Source organism: Buteo buteo, chromosome 1 (genome assembly GCF_964188355.1).
Source record: "Buteo buteo chromosome 1, bButBut1.hap1.1, whole genome shotgun sequence".
In the NCBI taxonomy this organism is placed as follows: Eukaryota; Metazoa; Chordata; class Aves; order Accipitriformes; family Accipitridae; genus Buteo; species Buteo buteo.
This window is the reverse complement of record NC_134171.1, coordinates 65,182,179-65,201,527: the sequence shown is the minus strand read 5'-3', so window position 1 is coordinate 65,201,527 and position 19,349 is coordinate 65,182,179. Positions and strand designations below refer to the sequence as shown.

General features: G+C 42.4%; 1 protein-coding gene across 1 annotated transcript in view; it reads right to left on the bottom strand.

Annotated features, from left to right (window-relative positions):
* ARHGAP24 (Rho GTPase activating protein 24) overlaps positions 1 to 19,349 on the bottom strand; it is a 227,030-nt gene that overhangs the window by 129,916 nt on the left and 77,765 nt on the right. Inside the window, exon 3 of the mRNA XM_075034049.1 lies at positions 15,427 to 15,514. Coding sequence (XP_074890150.1) covers positions 15,427 to 15,514 — 88 coding nt within the window. The remainder of the gene's footprint in view (positions 1 to 15,426; positions 15,515 to 19,349) is intronic.

Sequence of the window (19,349 nt, the reverse complement as noted above, 5' to 3'; positions counted from 1 at the left end):
CCATTTTGTTCCCACAGCTGAGATGTTAGTATTTTGTTCTCTGAGCAAAGATGTACCTGGTGGTTTAGGCAGTTTATCTGAACTTTTTCCTTAAGGCCCCGCTCTCTTCTTCTCTGTCCCTAGAAAATGAGGTCCACACTCAGATGACAGTAAGGCATGAAGCTGCAGGCGCCCTGTCCTTTTGAAGGAAACCAGCCCCTAGTATAGCTAATCTTGTTTGGGGATGTTTATCCAAGTTCAGCAAGGTCTCCACTGAGCCAGCTCATTCTCTCATCAGCCCGTGTAAACCTCCTGTTATTACCCCTCTAACATTACTAAGAGCTTTAATGGTGTTATTGTCCTTGACAGGCACATTATTCCACCACGGTTTGGCAGCCCCTTGCTGGCCCCATGGGCAAGCAGGACCCACTCACCCCTGGTGAAGCATGTTCTTTCGCAGCAGGAGCAGAGGCATGCAGTGTCCGAGGCACCCCCCAATCCCTCTCCCCCAGCACCCACACCATTGCAGCATGCGAGGCACAGAGGCGGTTGCTATTTTACCACCACGGCCCTCCCGCTCCTATCTCTTGCCGAAGACAGCAGCCCAGTGGGCGCGCTGCCAGCTCCTTCCGCCAAGGTCGAGGACAATAACACGCTCTGTGCTCTCACAGCCGAGTCGTGCCAAATGGTAGCAGATGGCGTCTTCCCCCCAGACCCTGTAGCTGCGGCGCTGCAGTTGGCAAGCCACAAAGATCACCCTTCCCTGGGTGTTTTCCTTCTCCCTCCTCCATGTTGGCATGCAGCAGACTGGCTGACGAGGCTGTCACATTTTCCGTAACTGCCCTGAAAGAAGCCCTTTGCAGAGCGGATCCTCCTGCCGGCCTTGGCTCCACACAGCCAGCGCATCGACAAAAGGGCAGGCTGCCCCCGGACATGTACTGCCTGCAACGCATACCACGGAGCAGGAACATTGGCTACAGGGTACAGCTTGTTTCAACCCAGAGCAGTAGCCCTTCTCCTCCCACAGGAGAGACTGTTTGGTCTGCAGCAGGAGTCAACATAATACCATCAAGCACTGCTCCTTGACATTACTCCTTCATTAAGCATCGTCTCAACTGTAGACCAGCTTCATTAAGACCTGACAGTCAACCTTGCACTTGTATTTTGAAGCTCTCTCTTCACAAACATACATCAATCACATGTTCCTCCTTGTTATTTCTTCCAGAAAATAAAAGCTAACCTCTCACTGAAGTTATGAATATAGCAGAGATCTGAAATACAGCATGAAAGATCAAGATTTCACAACCAGTTTTGCCCATTAGCTTTATAAAAGATACACAATTTAATTAGCAGAGATTTCCATCTCCAGAGGTAGCAGTACAAGCCACGACTCCATGAGGAGAGATGAAACAATGTTAGCCTGGGCAAAGACATTCACATCCCACAGAAAGGTTTTTCTTCCCTGTCAAAGGGAAGGAGTCAGCCTAACCCAACTTTTACCATGCTGAGTAACAAATCAGCACCATGTACTAATACATGATGTAACCGTGAAACTGGCAGACAGGAGGCAGAAATTCTGCTTTTCAGCCTTAAATTTGACACCTGTGCTGAAGAAGCAAAAACAAGCAAGGTCTTTGCATTCAACATGGGCTTAAAAAGTTTGGTCCCACTCCTCTAATAATACAAGGCTGAAAAAGAAGAAAGATGACATTTTATTTTAAATAAGGATCAATGTTCCCCTAGCAACAGTAATGGAAAAGGGGGAAGATGAAAGAGCCTGCAGAAGGACTGGATGAAGAGCAAAGGACTTGTGAGCCTCTTACCGCCACAGCCAAGAGGGTGGAGGATTAGGTCAAGCGGCAACAACCCAAGCACATGAGAAAACATGAAGCAGAACTACCTTAAGGTCTCTAAACTTTAGGAAAATAATCCAATTTCTACACAGTTGACCTAGGCACTAGGAAGTACCATATTTTGAGGATGTTTGGCTAAACCATCCTCTAATCCAAATGGAGCTTGCATTTCTGACTACTTTCAGAGATGAGAGGGTTTCACAAACTCACTGCCTGCATACTTTTGCTTCCCCCATCGGGGGCACAAGTTCTTTGGTGCACCAAGGAGGTGAGCTCTGCCTTCAGACTCAGCCACCGGCTTTCCAGACAGCTTCAGGCAAGTCACCTACTCTCTGTCTTTCCTGCCATTTTAGGTAGGATACCACCAGCTGTTTGACAGAGGAGATATATGCATTTTAATTGATTTACTTTTCACATCTGCAGAGGTTCTTGCTGAAAATGGCAATGAGCATGGGAATTTCATTATTATTGTTATTGCTGAAGACCAGCAGACATCTGTACTACAGAACACCCCACCTGACAACGATATCTTGAATGCCTACACTTTGGAGCATCCTGCCATAACATTTCTGTTGCACTTCTTCCTACAATGCTATTTTCATTACTTAGTGTAATCAAGTACAGATCATCTTTTAACAACTGAAATACAGAAAGTGCACACAAGCAACTGTAATAAAAACATTAAGATCTTATCATAAAACTTTGTATGTTGACTAAAGCTGATGGATCCTCAATTCTGTGAGCAGAGGTAGACAGAGAAGTAATCATTATCACAATTCATCAAAATAACATCAGCAATGTGAATATTTAGGAAAATCTATTCTCAAAAAGCTTGAGTTACCAGTGGCTCTGCTTTTTCCCAGTACTGTGTCTTTCCACTTCACAGAATTTGTTTGGGAATCTAAGTTTCAAGCTGTGCTTCATGATCTGCCAAGGATACTGCTGACAGGAAACAAGCTAAAAATTGAAGCCCTGAACAGGGTATACAACACAGAAGTGCATCTATTACTTCACTAGACTTTTTGATGTCGCCACTAGAGGGACATACATGAAGCTAAAAAAATTAAGCTAGTAGCTGTCAAAGATGCTGTTCAGACTACTTTTGTAGTTAAGAAGATAAAAGGCATTTTGTTTGAGACAAAGTTTTTATGTACACACCAGAGAATGCCAAAAGTATAAACACACACGATTTTGTATTGGCAAACAAAATGGTGTGTCCACAGCATATAGTATATAATCCTATATATATATATATATATATAAAAGTATATATAGTCCATATAATGGACGTAAACACAGACATTGCTGAAGACCTATTATAGCTTCACAACTCATTCAAGCCATACAGCTGGTGTGTGATTTATCTTCAGCCCTGCAAAGTCTGCACTATCAAAGCTCAGGAAATTCCTTCACACCATAACAGAACAATGGAAAAAGCCAATATTGCTCCTTCCTCCCGCATTTGGTCCCCAAATCACTATCAAAAATTGTTAGAGCAACAAGCTCTCATTTGTGTTACTTTCTTCACTTCCCACAGACCACCTGGCTTCATGGGAATTACCTCTGCATGTCTGGCACTAGAGAAGCCATTTGCCAACATCGATATTGATCATCAAGCTCCAGTGCCAGCTGCAGTGCTGAGACAGAGAAAAAAAAATCTCATCGTTGCTGTGATTACAACTGGTGGCATTTAAAATAGGGTGGGAATAAACCATGTCCTCAAATGTAATTTTCATGACGTGAGCTACATCCTCACTAAGAGCAAATCTGGTGTACATGTACACCGATGGTGGAAGACATTCACCACAAACTCAACCTCTAAGTTTGCTTTTATGCCACCTAAGTTTTTAAAGATGCCATCGCCATTATGTCCCAAAGTCTTGTACGTAGCAGATGACCTCCAGAATGACACCAGTGGGTCACAGAGAGAAGCTCATCCAAATGAACGATATTGCTAACTTAACCTATGGAGCAAACACAAATCAGATCACATGCACCATGTGTTAAGCAGGGCCAATAAAAGCAGTCTGCTTCTAAATTAAAAGACACAAGTGAAAAATAACTTTCTAACTTCAGCTTTATATACCATGCTTGAGTAACGGCAAAGGCAGGGAAAGAAAATGCACTCATTCAAAATTTTTATAGAGTCTGCGCAGTCTTGTGCCACATGAAGTTAATGCCACTGAGAACAGATGATTGAAAAGTAAGTGGAATTGCTTTACAGGATACAAAATGAAAGCTACAAGTGTGCAGGAGTTTTCAGAAGTGCAAAATAGACCATAACTAGGAAACAGCATTCAGAAAGCAGGCAATATTACTACTACTTCTAATATAAATATGCACACTTTTAACCTATAATCTACTTGTTCACAAAACCAGAACGGATTCAAGGGTTTATATATGAAAATTTGTGATGGCTCATGTTTCAGTAACTTCAGAGTTACACAGCTGAGCCATATGAGTGAGGATAATTTGTCTACTCTGCACATGCTGCAAATCCCAGAGAAGACATTTAGAAAGGGCTCTTTTTTATTTTTCTTTTAAATAGTTCTTGCATCTAGATTTAATTTCTTCAGCTTTAAAAGCAGATAGCCTAAACTGCTATAATTTCTATCAGATTAACTTTAGGCTGAAAAAATATATCTATGAATGAGTATTTCTATAATTAAAGAAATGGCATTTAAATCAGCTATTGCAGGCTCTTCTATGCTAAATACAAGTACTGGAGTTCTACCAGAAAAGGGACTGCATCTTCTGAGTGGGAAAAGGTGCCCCATCTCCCCTTGCAGGATAAACAGGACATTTTCTAGTAGTTCTTTAGTAGCTCAAGACTGAGTCATACCAATCTTGATCTTTAAACAGATGTGATATCATGAGGGGATCTTCCATATAAAGGAGAGGAGGCAAAACTACTCATCACTCTGCAAGTACATGTCACAATCCTGGTCTTGCCCCTCTCCCCCAAACCCCAGTAAAAAGGTTATAAAAACTTCTTGCTGGCTATCACTAGTTCACATTTACACTTCCATAACATCATTAATTTGCAAGGTTTGTACCTCTCACAGGGATGCAGGAATCATCTCAATTAAACATGTATGGACATGAGGGCACAGAGAGGTAGTACTTGGTCCAGTGTCATGGAAGGAGTCACTGCTGGAACTGGAAAAAAAAAGCAGGTATCTTGAACTTGGTGCCTTCCCCCGGTGTTGTTCAGTAGCCATGACAACAAAGGCATAAAAAACATGGTTAAGAGGGGTATTACATGCATTGACCTGTAGGGAACTGAGCTTGAAATTAGCAGATTTTATGGTGCCAGCACAACAGCTTGATGGCATGACCTGCCATCTCATTTCTCAGGGATGTAGGACTGGGGATGATTTGGGTTTTGCTTTTCTAAAAACTATGAAGGAGGAAAACCTTTTATGGGCATGTCAGATATTTGCGCATCACAAGAGCTGCTGCTTGAGATGGAAAGGAGTTCATTCCCGCTGAGCCCTCACCATTAACCTTGTGAGAAACAAGCAGCAAAGCTTCAGCCAGCTTCATTTCTCTCGCTCACTGACTCCATGCATTTCCAAGGGTCACTTAAAAAAAACCCCAACAGTTTAGAGTTGTTACAGCTTCCTTTGAAGGACGAGAACGAGACAGAGCTTGCCAGTGCATCCACATGCAGAGAGGTGGCTCCCTACCAAATACTTTTTTGAGAAATCACTCTGTTAATAAGGATGGCAATGTGTTCAGGAGATCTTCAATAGGAAACAAGCAGCGCTCAAAGCTGCTTTAGCACAATATAGCATTACATGGAGATACCTATGTCCAGTAAGGCTGGTGCCCATTTGATTAAACAGCCTGCCTGCTCCCTCCAGAAGATATCAGAGGTACAATTAGTTCAGTTGGCAGTATAAGCAATGCCTTTGAGGTCCTGTGCTCCTGACAACTAATGAAGAGGCACTGCTGGCTGTCAGCGCGTGCAGGGGAAGGCATTCATCTTTGTGGCAGCACCAATTAAATCCACCAGGGTCACACCAGGAGGAGATAGGAATTCAGAGCAGGGAACAAGTCTAAGCAGCTGCCTAGTTTAACACTTCATTTTTGGGTTTTGTATCATGAAGAAAAGGGAATCAATTTTTGTGCTAGCCATGCAGATGGTGAAGGGAATACAGAGCATCTGCATGACAGCAAAGGTAGAAAGAGTACCTCAGTGCTTGGGTGTGTGCACACGTGTGCTATGGAAAAGCATGTTTTGCAGCAGGGCAGGAAACCTCTCAATACACAATTTTCTCCTAAAGTCAAGAGAAGGGAATTTGCTTAGTGCATTGTGTTCCTAACGCTCTGCTAAGCCTTCAAGGAAAGCTACATGTGGGTGTATCCTCACCTTGGACATGGAAATTACACCTGAGAAGATAAGGCAGAGAGCTCTTGCCCCTTATTTCTCACAAGGCTACATCTTTACAGAAAACAAACAGTTCTACTTCAAAACAACAGAGTTCAAAACCTTCTAAAACATTTCCATCTCCAAGACATCACGTTGAATTATACCAGTCACAGTCAAACATGTCAGCTAATTATCTGCCGTTTGGTGCCTCACTGTAGAGTCCAGCCTCTCCCATCACACAGAAGTCCTGCTGTCATATGACTTCTAGGACTGCAAAGTATTGATATCAGAAGAGAAGAATATTGAACTAGAAGCTACAGTGAGTATCTGATATCCAATCTGTTAAGGTTCATGGGAGCACTATGAAGAAAACTGCTTGTTTAGCCAAAAAAGATTTATCTGGAATTCCTGTTTTGTCTTACTTGTGTGCCTTAGGGAAAAAAATGCAAGTGAACTTACCAAATCCATGTTTTCCAGGCCTTCATGGACCCTAATTAAAAATGCGGCCAATCAGTAGGTGACAAGAATTATCACCTTATGCAGCCTTCCCATTTCAGATGTTTGAGAACTGATGGCAAAACTCTAGAAGGGCTTAATCTGCTAAACACTATGTATCAACAAGGAACTGGAGAGTTTTTAATAACTTTACAATACACTGGCAGCCATTTATCTTCTCAAACCTCACGACACACTTGTGGAGGCTAAAGGGCCTGTTTACTGACAGTGAAATCAGTGTGACATGCACATATGCAAAACAGATCCCTCTTGACTCACCTGACATGGGTGCACAGACCTAAGCAAATCTAAGCTGACTTAAATATAAGACAGCTGTCCTGCAGAAACGCAGTAACATCATTCTTTGGAACTAAAAAATTCATTAAGCTTTGAGGAGTGAAAGCCTACTGCAGTAGTAGAAGCAAAATAGTTTATTATCCAACCTTTTATGTAAAGGAAGCTTAAACACCCCCCCCTTCCCCCAAATCCACTTCATGCTCCCTTACCAGAACAGTTAATCTGCAGGAAACTTCATTTGCCATATGGTATGCAATTAAAGACATAAAGAAATAGAGAAAAAGGCCTGTGGACACCTCTTTTTTTTCTGACTAATGAAAAAATAATTTTAACAGTTTCAAAGTTCTAGGAATTAACATTTCAATCCCTTGCAGTGATTCTCTAATAAAGCTACAGGCTTTTGGGAAATGCTCTGTAGTCAAAGACTTCACAAGTCCATAAAGTCAGCCTAGAAACCTGATGAAATACTGCTCACTGTTCTGAGAAAGCACAGCATAAGAATTTCATGCCAGAAAAATGAGATTCAAACATGCTGTGAACAGCAACAACTCAAGTCCTCCAAAATAATACAAAAATACTTTGTAGGGCACTCTCCACAACAGTATTGGGGAGCACTTTCCTAACATCAATTTGTAAAAGCTACTGCAGATTTCTAAATTACCTGAAAATAGTTCCTACAAGAAAAGCTGTGATGCAAAAGCAGCCAAAATTTTGAAGAGTATCATAGATGTGAAGACTGACAGAGTATCAAAACTAAGTCCTGAGACAGGCTCACACATGGCAGTCCAGTGAAACCACTTTCATTTCACATCCTTTCCAGCTGAAGCATTTGGGAAGGTAGCTTAAGTATTTTAAGTACATGTCCTATTTTGATTTATATCCTGTACTTCTACTTGAAAAAACAGAAGTAAGTCGTCTCGTTCATTTTGCAGCAATTCGTTTGGCCCATTTTCAATTAGTACCAGAAAGGGAACCAATGCTTCTGTTGCATAGCATCACTGAGAAACTGCTTTCTGAAAAGATGTATGTACAGAAAAATTGTGCACAGAGAGAGCTCATCTAAATCAAAATAAAAATGGTGCAATTCTCCTCAGCAATACGTTTGGGCTTGTTCTCTTGTCTACAGCTCTCAAACCTGACAAACTGACCTTAAACAAATGAAAGTGTACAGTGCTGAAGGTAATTCCTGTCTTCTGCAGTCTTCACCATCCACAACTCAAAAAAGATCTCATGTTCCCTGATGGGAAGGGAGATAACCCAGGAGCCATACACACAAGAAATCAGCAGGCATGCAAGTGCAGAAACAAACAGCAGCAGAGACTACAAGTAACCTCCGTGAAACATTACATTTATTTCCTAACAGTCTCAACAACCCCTAAGAATGAAACCATGCTTTACGCTGCAGACACATAACCTGGGGCTGCTCTGAGAATACTTTTAGAGGAATGAACAGACTTTGGTAAATCAGTACTACCAATGCACGTGCTGGACTATGATACTCTGCCATTAGTGAAAAATACAGCACACACATACAAAGTTTACAAGCAAAAGATTCCACAAGGAATATTGAAGATCAACATTTGGAAATGTATGATTTAGTTTAAACAGTATTAATTAAATATTAACACTCATGCAACTGAACAACTCATCAGAGAAATCTTTGGGATATTTGTCTCTCTAGGGAACTCATGCCTTAGAACAGAGCATGCAAACAGATCACATGCTAGAAAACATGGTCCTGAAAGTAAGCTTGTCTTCAGTGCTGTTTTCTCATTAAATCTGCATGTAATACAGGACAGGGAATGAAGAAATACATGATATGATAACATTCAAATAGTGAAATACCATTGGAGTGGTGATCTGGCTTCTTACCCATGAGGCCAAGCTGTAAAATTCATTATCACTCTCATAGAGCAGGACATCAGCCACCACATAAGGATCTCAAATAACAGCAACTGGGGAGGTAGCAGTATGAGCAGTTTAGTTTCCAGGATCAAAGTCCGGTCAGTGATGAAGCACATTCCTTCACCCATTCAATAACCATCATCTCTTCTAGACAATTACCTACGTAGTCCGAGATTATTTTGAACTGAGGGTGCTTCCCGAGTACATCACGACATGAGGATTCAAGTCCTGGGAGCTCCTACAACCATCTGGACATCCCTGGGAAAGCCCCAGGTTCCTACCGCGAGGCTTTCTGTACTGCCCTCACTCAAAATGCCTTCAGGCAGCAACCCTTGGAAAGTCCAGGGGACTCCAAAAAAGATGCTCAAGCCTTGTGTGAAAAACAATGGATGTGTCTGAGCTTCCCACATCTCTGTGCTCAGCTCCTCCTGGTGCAAATGGGGTGCAGTAACTCAACTTAAGCAGGAATCAAGTCCCCCATCTGCAAACCACCCCACATGCAAACTATGGTGCTTTTCATATGCCTCTGTTCTGCATCTCCGTACCTAGGGGTGACACCTCGTTCACTGAAACACAGCTAGGTCACCCGATTCAGTTCTGTGTGAACGTAAATGCTTTCCCCCGTTACACCTGCATACCAAGATAAAAACCTCAGGTTTCCTTTAGAAAGTAAAAAATACACAGAATGAGATCTTATCTTCTAAATAAAACTAGTAACAATCAGCAAATAAAACACAATCACTTGAACAAACCTAATCACACAACTTTGCTATATGTGCATATTTCCCATTAAAAAGGTATAAATTTAAGCTCTCTTCTGGTTTCTGTTGAGTATGAAGCATCCCTCCAAGTGCAAGAGAAGCTGCTAATAACCACAGGCATCACTAGTCACCTCATGGTCACACTGACTCCGGTACAGAAAACTCCTGCGCAGAATTGTGGCATGGGCCTTGTGCTGTACAGGAGACAGTTTCACTCCTGTACATTAACTGCGTCAGCAGAGCAAAAGAAAAAAAAAGGAGCAATTTTAAGTATTAAACCATGTCATGTGTTAAGGAATGAACAGAATGTTTTCAAAATGCAAATTAAAGGCATCTGTATTTTAATTACAGAATCAAAACTGCAAGATACTTGTCTCCACACACATTTCTTTCACTCATCTTCAGAGATGCCTGTGTACAGAGAATTAGTTTCATAGTATAAACCTACTCCCACATACATTCCCAAAATAATTTGCATGTATTACCAATAAACAAACACACACACAAGTTTTCAGGCCACCCACAGACATGATAGACAAAAAGAGGACTTGTCACTATTGCCTTTGAGATTATAATTAAACTTATTTCAACCTTTAATACAGGGAAAACAGAATCCAAGAGCAGCGTGAGCTTCAGCACCATACATTTAACACACCGTTCATTTAAACTGACAAAATAAAAAAATGCCTGCAAATAGATCCTGTTGCTATGCAGCTGTTTTCTCATATGAAAGCTAACAAAGACTAAACAGAACCTTGGCTACAATGTATTTTTTCTCTATTACACTCAATGAGTTTTGTTGCTGCCAGCCTACAAAACCGACTTTTACACTGAGTCACTGAGAGGATACAGATGACAAACAGCTCCATCACAAAAAGCTGGCAATACTCGCCTTGAGAAGCAACAGTGACACAATGATAGTGGCAAAGCTCACTTCATCTTTGCTTAACATACAGCTGACAATAGTTCTACAAGCACTGTGATGCCTCCACAGCCCCCCTGAGTCTCAATTTTAATTTAATCCCCCAAAGACCAGTGCTGTGGCATGAATGTCCTACCCGATTTCCAAAAAACTTTTTTTGGTCATGAATCCTTAGCATAATACCTCACCAAGAAAACTGCTCCAGTATGAAGTCACTATAGCTGCATGCTTGTTAGCAAGGGGGGGGTGGAAATAAATATACTGGTGCTATCCTAAACACATTCACACACACACCCCGAATTAAAAACAAGCAAACAAAACAAACCAAAAACCCCTCCCTGAGGCTCAGGAAGGCTCCAGATAAATATTGAATGCAGCTCAAAAATTAATTGCAAATTACTTTTAAACTTGACTGCATAGAAAGATGGCAGAACAAGTATTTTTGGGAAATCATGAGAGCAATCATGCTCTCCCATCAGCATTGCCCATCAGTTCAGCAGCTGGCACTCCCACTGTCAGCTATGCTGCCCAAGGCTTTTTAACTTGGGCATGAAGGATGACCCCAGGCTGAGGCTTGGCACATAATGGCTCAGGCTGGAAGAAAATCGAGTGAGAGGTACCGACACTTTCAAAACCAGCAATAAACAGTCAAATCACGTGAGCAAAAGCAACACAGATGGTGGTTGAGACTTAACAATGTACTAAAACCAGGGTGAAACATTTCATCTTCTGGAGGCTTTCTACAATTTAGACAACAGCCAGGTACTGTGGTAAAAGCATTCAAACTCAGCAGCAAAGTACAGTCTCACCTTCAGATGTGCTGCACACATCTCACAGGCATCAGTGGTATTTGGGATAGCATCATACACAGAAAATGAGTGATCTCTGAGGAAGGTGCTTGAACATGGGCAGAAGGGCCTGCCTTCAAAATGTAAATGTTTGACTGTTCAAATCTTATTCCATCACCATTACTTACTATCCTGTTATCAGCCAGATTTCCTCCTGTTAGGGAAGATTACAAGCTGCAGCTGAGGGAGCTTTCTGCAGCTCAGCTGTGGCAGGTCCCATGCACGCAGTGACCCTCTGCTGCCATACAGCTGCCTGCATGGCTGCACAGGAAGGTTTTTGTGCCTGCACCACACACACATCTCGGGCCTACAGTTAAATATTCCACACTCAATGCCAAATTCACATAGACCAGAAGCATAAGCAGCACACCCAGGGTGAGCATTATCAGACAGATTAAGGTGTCATATGAATTGGGATACATGGAGCTTCAGGAAAATCCTTCATATTGATGTCTTCACATGTCACGTGGCAGCAAAGGTGGCGTTGCAGCCATTTTGAAATGGGAACACCCCTGTTTTATGCACTTCCTCAGCAGCGCTGTCTAATTTAACCTGCTGCTTCTCCCATGGTCACATCTATCAGGAGGAGAGATCATCACTGAAATCAGTGCCAGTCCACTTCTGTCTGCTCCTCTTATCCCCTCCACACACACTGCTGTAGGGCACAGACCCTACTACAATAACAGCAACAGCTACAACTACAGAAGCTCAGCTTCCCTCTTTCCCATCTACAACATCCAGACGAAATACAGGTTTAGTTTATGAAACGACTGATTGGAAGTCCTATTTTGCCTGGAAATTTTAGGTCAGAAAGCATTCTGTGTGCTCTGTGAGGAAAAAAAAAAAGCAGCAGCACTTTTTCCAATTGAAACAACTCTCTTAATCTTCAATGGAAACAAGACTTTAGTCAACCCCAGACTTGCAATATTAATAATAGGTTTCTTTCAACACTTTGAACAGATGAAAAAGATACAGACCACAGTGAGAAACTTTTTAAAATGTGATTGATTCAAGCTGGGGTGCATGTTAAGCAAACCTCATAGATACCATGCTTGCTTTCTTTGCATCCTAACCCCTTACTGCACATAGCTTTCATAACCAAATTCTTTGCCACGTATGAAAGGAAAAATAAAGCTGCACTGTGCTGAGATTCATCTGCAAATTCCAGTGAGTGACCAGTCTCCTTAGCTTTGAAATCTACTTCATATTTCTTACACTTCTACAATATATCAAAATCTCTGTGCATCAGTCAAGACAACTACATTTGTGCCTTGACATCGAGGTTGTTTAAGAGCAAAAACATGGAGATGATTTTCAATAAACATTATCCTCTATTTACCCTTTTAAATAGCCATAATGAAACAGTAAATTGAAAAGTAATATGGGGATTAACAGAATAGATTGAATAAACATAGTGGGCTAACTGGATGTTGAAAAATAGAATCATTTTGGTTGGAAATGACCTTTAAGATCATTGAGTCCAACTGTTAATCTAACACTACAAAGTCCACCACTACACCATGTCCCTAAGCACCACATCTACATGTCTTTTAAATACCTCTAGGGATGGTGACTCAACCACTTCCCTGGGCAGCGTGTTCCAATGCCTGACAACGTTTTCAGTAAAGAAATTTTTCCTAATATCCAATCTAAACCTCCCCTGCCGCAGCTTGAGGCCATTTCCTCTCGTCCTATCTCCAGCCACCTGACAGAAGAGACCAGCACCCACCTCACTACAACCCCCCTTCAGGTAGTTGTAGAGAGTGATAAGGTCTCCCTTCAGCCTCCTCTCCTCCAGGCTAAACAGCCCCAGCTCCCTCAGCCGCTCCTCATAAGACTTGTGCTCCAGGCTCCTCACCAGCTTTGTTGCTCTTTTTTGGACACGCTCCAGCACCTCAATGTCTTTCCTGTAGTGAGGGGCCCAAAACTGAACACAGTACTCAAGGTGCGGCCTCACCAGTGCCCAGTACAGGGGGACGATCACCTCCCTGCTCCTGCTGGCCACGCTATTTCTGATACAGGCCAGGATGCCGTTGGCCTTCTTGGCCACCTGGGCACACTGCTGGCTCATATTCAGCCGGCTGTCAACCAGCACCCCCAGGTCCTTTTCTGCCTGGCAGCTTTCCAGCTACTCTTCCTTCCCCAAGCCTGTAGTGCTGCATGGGGTTGTTGTCACCCAAGTGCAGGACCTGGGACTTAGCCTCATTGAATCTGTATTTACAACAATTTGGGTCTGACCATCCAGCCAGTTTTTTACTCAGCTAAAATTACACCCGTCCAAGCCATGAGCAGCCAGTTTCTCCGGGAGAATGCTGTGGGAAATGGTATCAAAGGCTTTACTAAAGTCCAGGGAAACAATACCCACAGCCTTTCCCTTGTCCGCTAAGCAGGTCACCTTGTCATAGAAGGAGATCAGGTTAGTCAAGCAGGACCTGCCCTTCACAAACCCCTGCTGACTGGGCCAGATCACCTGGTTGACCTGCATGTGCTCTGTGATGGCACTCAAGACGATCTGCTCCATAACCTTCCCTGGCACTGAGGTCAGACTGACAGGCCTGCAGTTCCCCACATCCTCCTTATGGCCCTTCTTGTAGATGGGTGTCACATTTGCTAACCTCCAGTCAACTGGGACCTCCCTGGTTAGCCAGGACTGCTGATAAATGATGGAAAGTGGCTTGGTGAGCAGTTCCACCAGCTCCCTCAGTACCCTTGGGTGGATCCCATCCAGCCCCATAGACTTGTGTCTGTCTAAGTGGTGTAGCAGGTCACTAACCAGTTCCTCTTGGACTATGGGGGCTTCATTCTGTTCCCTGTCTTCCAGCTTGGCAGCCTGGGTACCCCGAGGACAACTGGTCTCACTGTTAAAGACTGAAGCAAAGAAGGCGTTAAGTACCTCACCCTTTTCCTCATCCTTTGTCACTATGTTTCCTGCCCACATCCAATAAAGGAAGGAGATTCTCCTTAGCTCCCCTTCTGTTGCTAAAGTATTTATAGAAACATCTTTTATTGTCTTTTATGGCAGTAGCCAAATCAAGTTCTAGTTGGGCTGTCGCCCTTCTAATATTCTCCCTGCATAACTTCACAACGTTTTTATAGTCCTGAGTTGCCTGCCCCTTCTTACAAAGGTCATAAACTCCATTTTTCCCCTGAGTTCCAGTCAGAGTTCTCCGTTCAGCCAGGCCACTCGTCTTGCCCATCGGCTTGTCTTTCAGCACATGGGGACAGCCTGCTCCTGTGCCTTTAGGATTTCCTTCTTGAAGAATGTCCAGCCTTCCTGGACTCCTTTGCCCTTCAGGGCTGCCACCCAAGGGACTCTGTCAACCAAGCCGCTAAACAGGCCAAAGTCTGCCCTCGGGAAGTCCAAGGTAGCAAAGAGAAGGCCAACAAATCACTTAAGCAATACACGCAGTCAGGAGTACCACTCAGTTGACAGGGTAATGTTCTTTAGACGAATCTAACTGCACCTAAAAAAACACCCAATCAAAAAAACACAACTGAAAACAAGTTTAGGGCTTCAAAGCAGCAGTGCTTGCTGTTGTTACAATCTGTTTATCCATCCACAGTGACCAGGGAGCATTCTCAAGTGATGGTACTGATGTCATCACTCCCATGTCCTATACTGATAAGCTGTTGATGTTAAGTTATGGATTCCTTTGTTACCACAGCACACACTACTTCATAGCATCCAATATAATGTAAAATAATTACCAAATACACTTGTACTGTCACTATGCCACTCAGTGGTGCAGCTCCTTGCCATGAACAATCATGCTTTACATTGACAAATAAAAACTACATCTTTTTCCTAAGCTGCCCAGAAGTGAATGAAAAAAATATGAATGAAAGTATTAAACTAACCTCCTTCCCCCCCCCCCCCCCATTAAATTGAATCATTAATCACCTTCAGCTTCTGTTCTGGCAGAACACACATGGCCATTTGTCACTGAGAAGAAAACTGCAAAGACTTTTTACATGAAGTAGAATATCCTACCTGGAATAACTTCAAAAAGGAACTTTCCTGGACTTTCTTCATTGCAGGGATGCTCAATTACTCTGTTGCCAGGCAGAAAGATGGTACCCTAAACAAAAAATAATAACAAACACGGGATTAAAACTGCTGCCACGCTTCTGATAGACAAACACTTCTTTTTGGACTGGGGTATACGTGAATTTGTGGTGTTGTGCCTGGGCAGCTGACTTCCAAAATGAGACTGAGGAGGGATTATCCCAAAAGCCAACATCATAGATCCCCTTAATTGATGCATTCAATAATGGCTTTAGGTTTTTTTCATCTCTTGGGTTTTTGATACCATGCAGATTTTTGCACTAACCACGAGTTCTAATTCCACTGTGCTGCAGGGAGAATTCAAGACTAAAAGAAAGGGTTAGTTTGACCCTACTGGTGAAAATTTATGAAGTGCATGTGTGAGGCAGATGAACTTACCAGCTAGTCCTCTTGGCTAAAGCCAAAGGATATGTGGACAGAAGAGTAACCTGAATTTGTGGGGTGCATCGCCAGTTCCTGCCCTGTGCCCTCTCGCCATGCCATCCCAGGGAAGCAGCACAGAGAAAACATCCCACTTCCATCCACTGGCAGCACCAGCAGACCAGCACACTGCAAAGCCACAGCAGGCACAGCAAGAGTCCTATTCAAAGATGCATTTGCTGAAGGCAGAGAGATGTCAGATAACCTCTGTGATGGGCACTGAACACCTTTATCACAACTTTACTACCTTGAGAAGGCAGATAGGGAATTTTAGCTGGGCATATTTGGTAACACTGGTTACCAAAAACAATGCCTGCAACTCTCAAAATGTTTCCAGTGTTGTAGCAGAGTGTGGACATTAACTTATTCCCTGCCCACCCCCCCATCCCCCCACCTTTGCCTTGCTGTCACATGGGACAGATAGATCACCCCTTTCCTCTGAGAGCTCTTTTTTGATTTTCAGATATTACAGCTCCTCCTAGTACCATTTCCTCCTCAATTAGCAGGCAGTCCTTAATGAAATTATGCTGGGATGGCTGTCCAGGGTTAAGTTTTCAGAGCAGCATCCTAGGAATTGTATTAGGTACGAGCTCTCCATCACTGTTAATGGGAGATAATACCTACTTACCAATATTCTCCAATTACTGCACAACAGAGCCCCTATCTCCAAAGTAAACAAGTTAAATAACTTACATGGCTTAAACATGGAGTATCTCGAGTTGGAAGGGCCCCATAAGGATCATTGAGTCCAACACAGAGCACCATTTTCCATAGCAGCTTCACCAAACACTGCTTCTAAATATCTGTCAGACGCCTCTTCTAAACAGCAGTGAAGATACCCTTGTACAAGAAAAACATCAATTCTGATATCCAGTATTTGTTGCTACGGCCTGTAACCTTCATTACGAGCAGAAGCATTTACAATTATTGGGAAGGCAAGACAAGCAGAATGCTATATTCTTCTCGCAAAGGAGACCTTACAAATCAACAGGAAAAAGTCAACTGAAGAAACAGGTAACAAATGTTTCCCAAAATCAGTATTTGTACCAGTTGATGTGAAGACTGAGCTCTACACTGACTTCTCAGTATATTACTGTCTGCCTGCAGGTACAATGTGTCACAGGGAGCCAAAGACAGGGTGCACAGATACTTTGTCAGATCATACAAAATCACCTCCATTAAACACTACGATACTCTTTATAGAAAACAGATGAAACACAACGGTGTTCTGCTGACATGGTGTTAGTAGCAAGCACTAGGAGTTGTGGGCAGCTTTCCCCACTCACTGCATACTATAGAGGTATTATAAACATTAAGTGCCTTGGTCCAATAACTCTACTACAAGCTATTTTCCTTCGTTCCTGCTACAAGCAGCAACTATTAATAGTTGTCATACCCCAAAGCCTTCTGTGAAATACCTTATTAGGCAAGAATAGTATCATAAAGAAAAGATTATATGAACAGGAAAAGATAAGTCACAAAATAGCTCAACTTCTCATATAACAGCTGGAGAAAAAACCAGCAAATATAAGGAATACATTTTTCTGAGAATTATGAGAGACTAGGAAACATTTTTAACTACATGTATTTTATGTCACATGTAATAGACTGTTAAGACTGGTATAATTTTCTTGCCCACTTTAACTTTCAGCTTGAGCTGGTTATACCTCAAAAAAAGTCCACCCAGCACACAGGATGAGCAGATCAGAGTCTTCGTGCTGGAGTAAATTTCACTGGTTTGGGAGCTTGTGTCAGTGAAGGCACACAGCATACTTAAGCTAATTATACGTCTTGCTATTCAATTAAACAAAAATACAAAACTACGGAGACCTAGCCTACAGCACCATAACCTAAAATCAATTTACAAGACAGTAGATGAAAACTGCATTCAACTTTGCTGTCAACTCATTAGCAATAGGCATGCTGCAGTCTCATTACAACATGATGCTTTCTGATTCTTTGATGTAAAACCCTTTTAGTGTTTACTTTAGTGAGCTGTCTTAATGACAGATTTTTGAGAACATAAGAACAAAACAGTCATAATATTTATAACCTTAGCACCTTTATTTCAAAGATGAAACTTATTTCATCTACTAAAACGTGAAGCCTAAAGTCACACATGACAGCTAAGTTAATACAAAGGGAATCCAGACAGCAACACCATGCAGAATATTGCTGTGGTTTAAAAAGAAAACATGTCCACAAATAGTGATTTTATTTTACTGTCTATTTTCAGAACTATTATTGGCAACATCAGTGTGCATGAAGTACTTACATACATACATACATATATATATGTTTTATTTTTAAATAAGAAAATAGCTTTGTTTGTGCAACATGCACCTGGACACCCCAGACTAGTGGGGAAAGCCTAAAAGTGATTGCAGCTCTTTCACTTCCCATTCTGTCTGCTTTCACACCCATCTGTCTGCCTTCACCATACAGCAACACTTCCTCTTCACTAAGTTTTGTATCTAGCCTGGGTACAGTTATGTAGATATCTGGAGTGTCCCTTTGCTTAGTTTCTCAGCAGCTGGCAGTGTGTTTCACATGAGCACGCTGACACACATCTGTACTGTAACATCACCCCCGCAGCCCTTCATGTGGCACAGTCCTGGCTGCCAGGTATTCGATATGAGCAGGGGTACCCCAGTCCACGCATCACTGTTGGTCCCCCTTGCTCAGTTGTCTTTCTGGGCAACATCTGGCCCATTCCTAGAGCTTAGATAATCCAAAGAGTACGGACTATCAGAGAGTTGCAGAGGTTCAACAAGTTAAAGCTCTGCTTTTCCCCTTGAGTATCTAATTCCAGGGGGAAATAAGAGAAAACCAACTATATAGATACCTAACAAGATAGTAATTTGCACATAAAAGATGGAGGTGGTTTCCAGAGGAAATACATGTTTTGACTTGGGTATCAGTGCATGTAAATGTTTCATAATTAGAAAACTTCACATTGCTACATACCAAACTCTACAAATCATTCAAAACTATTTAAAAAAATCTCAACCTAAGACACAGGTTGGACCACATTAATCTTCTGAATTCCAAAAAGAAAGAAAAAAACATGGTGCCAGTAGGGAGTAAGACATACACTCTATAGAAATACAGAAAAAAGGAGAGTGGGAGAAAAATGTGGCCCTGACCCAAGTCCCTCCTCACTCCCACTGCCATTCTGTTCATGGGCTGTGCCTCCACCAGGTCAGCAGTGTTTTGTAGAGCTCCTGCTGCAGTAAGCCTCAGTTGTTTTTCAATTTCCAATGCTTCTGTCCTTACCAGGGCAGTTCTGCTTCTCTATCTGAGCACTGAGGATGACTCACAGGATGCAGAAGTTTGAGTTGCTCAAAAAGTACTGGCCTTTTCCCTAACCAAGTATCAAGCCCACTTTCAAAGGAACTTCTCATTCATATGGCTTTTACTGCAGTACA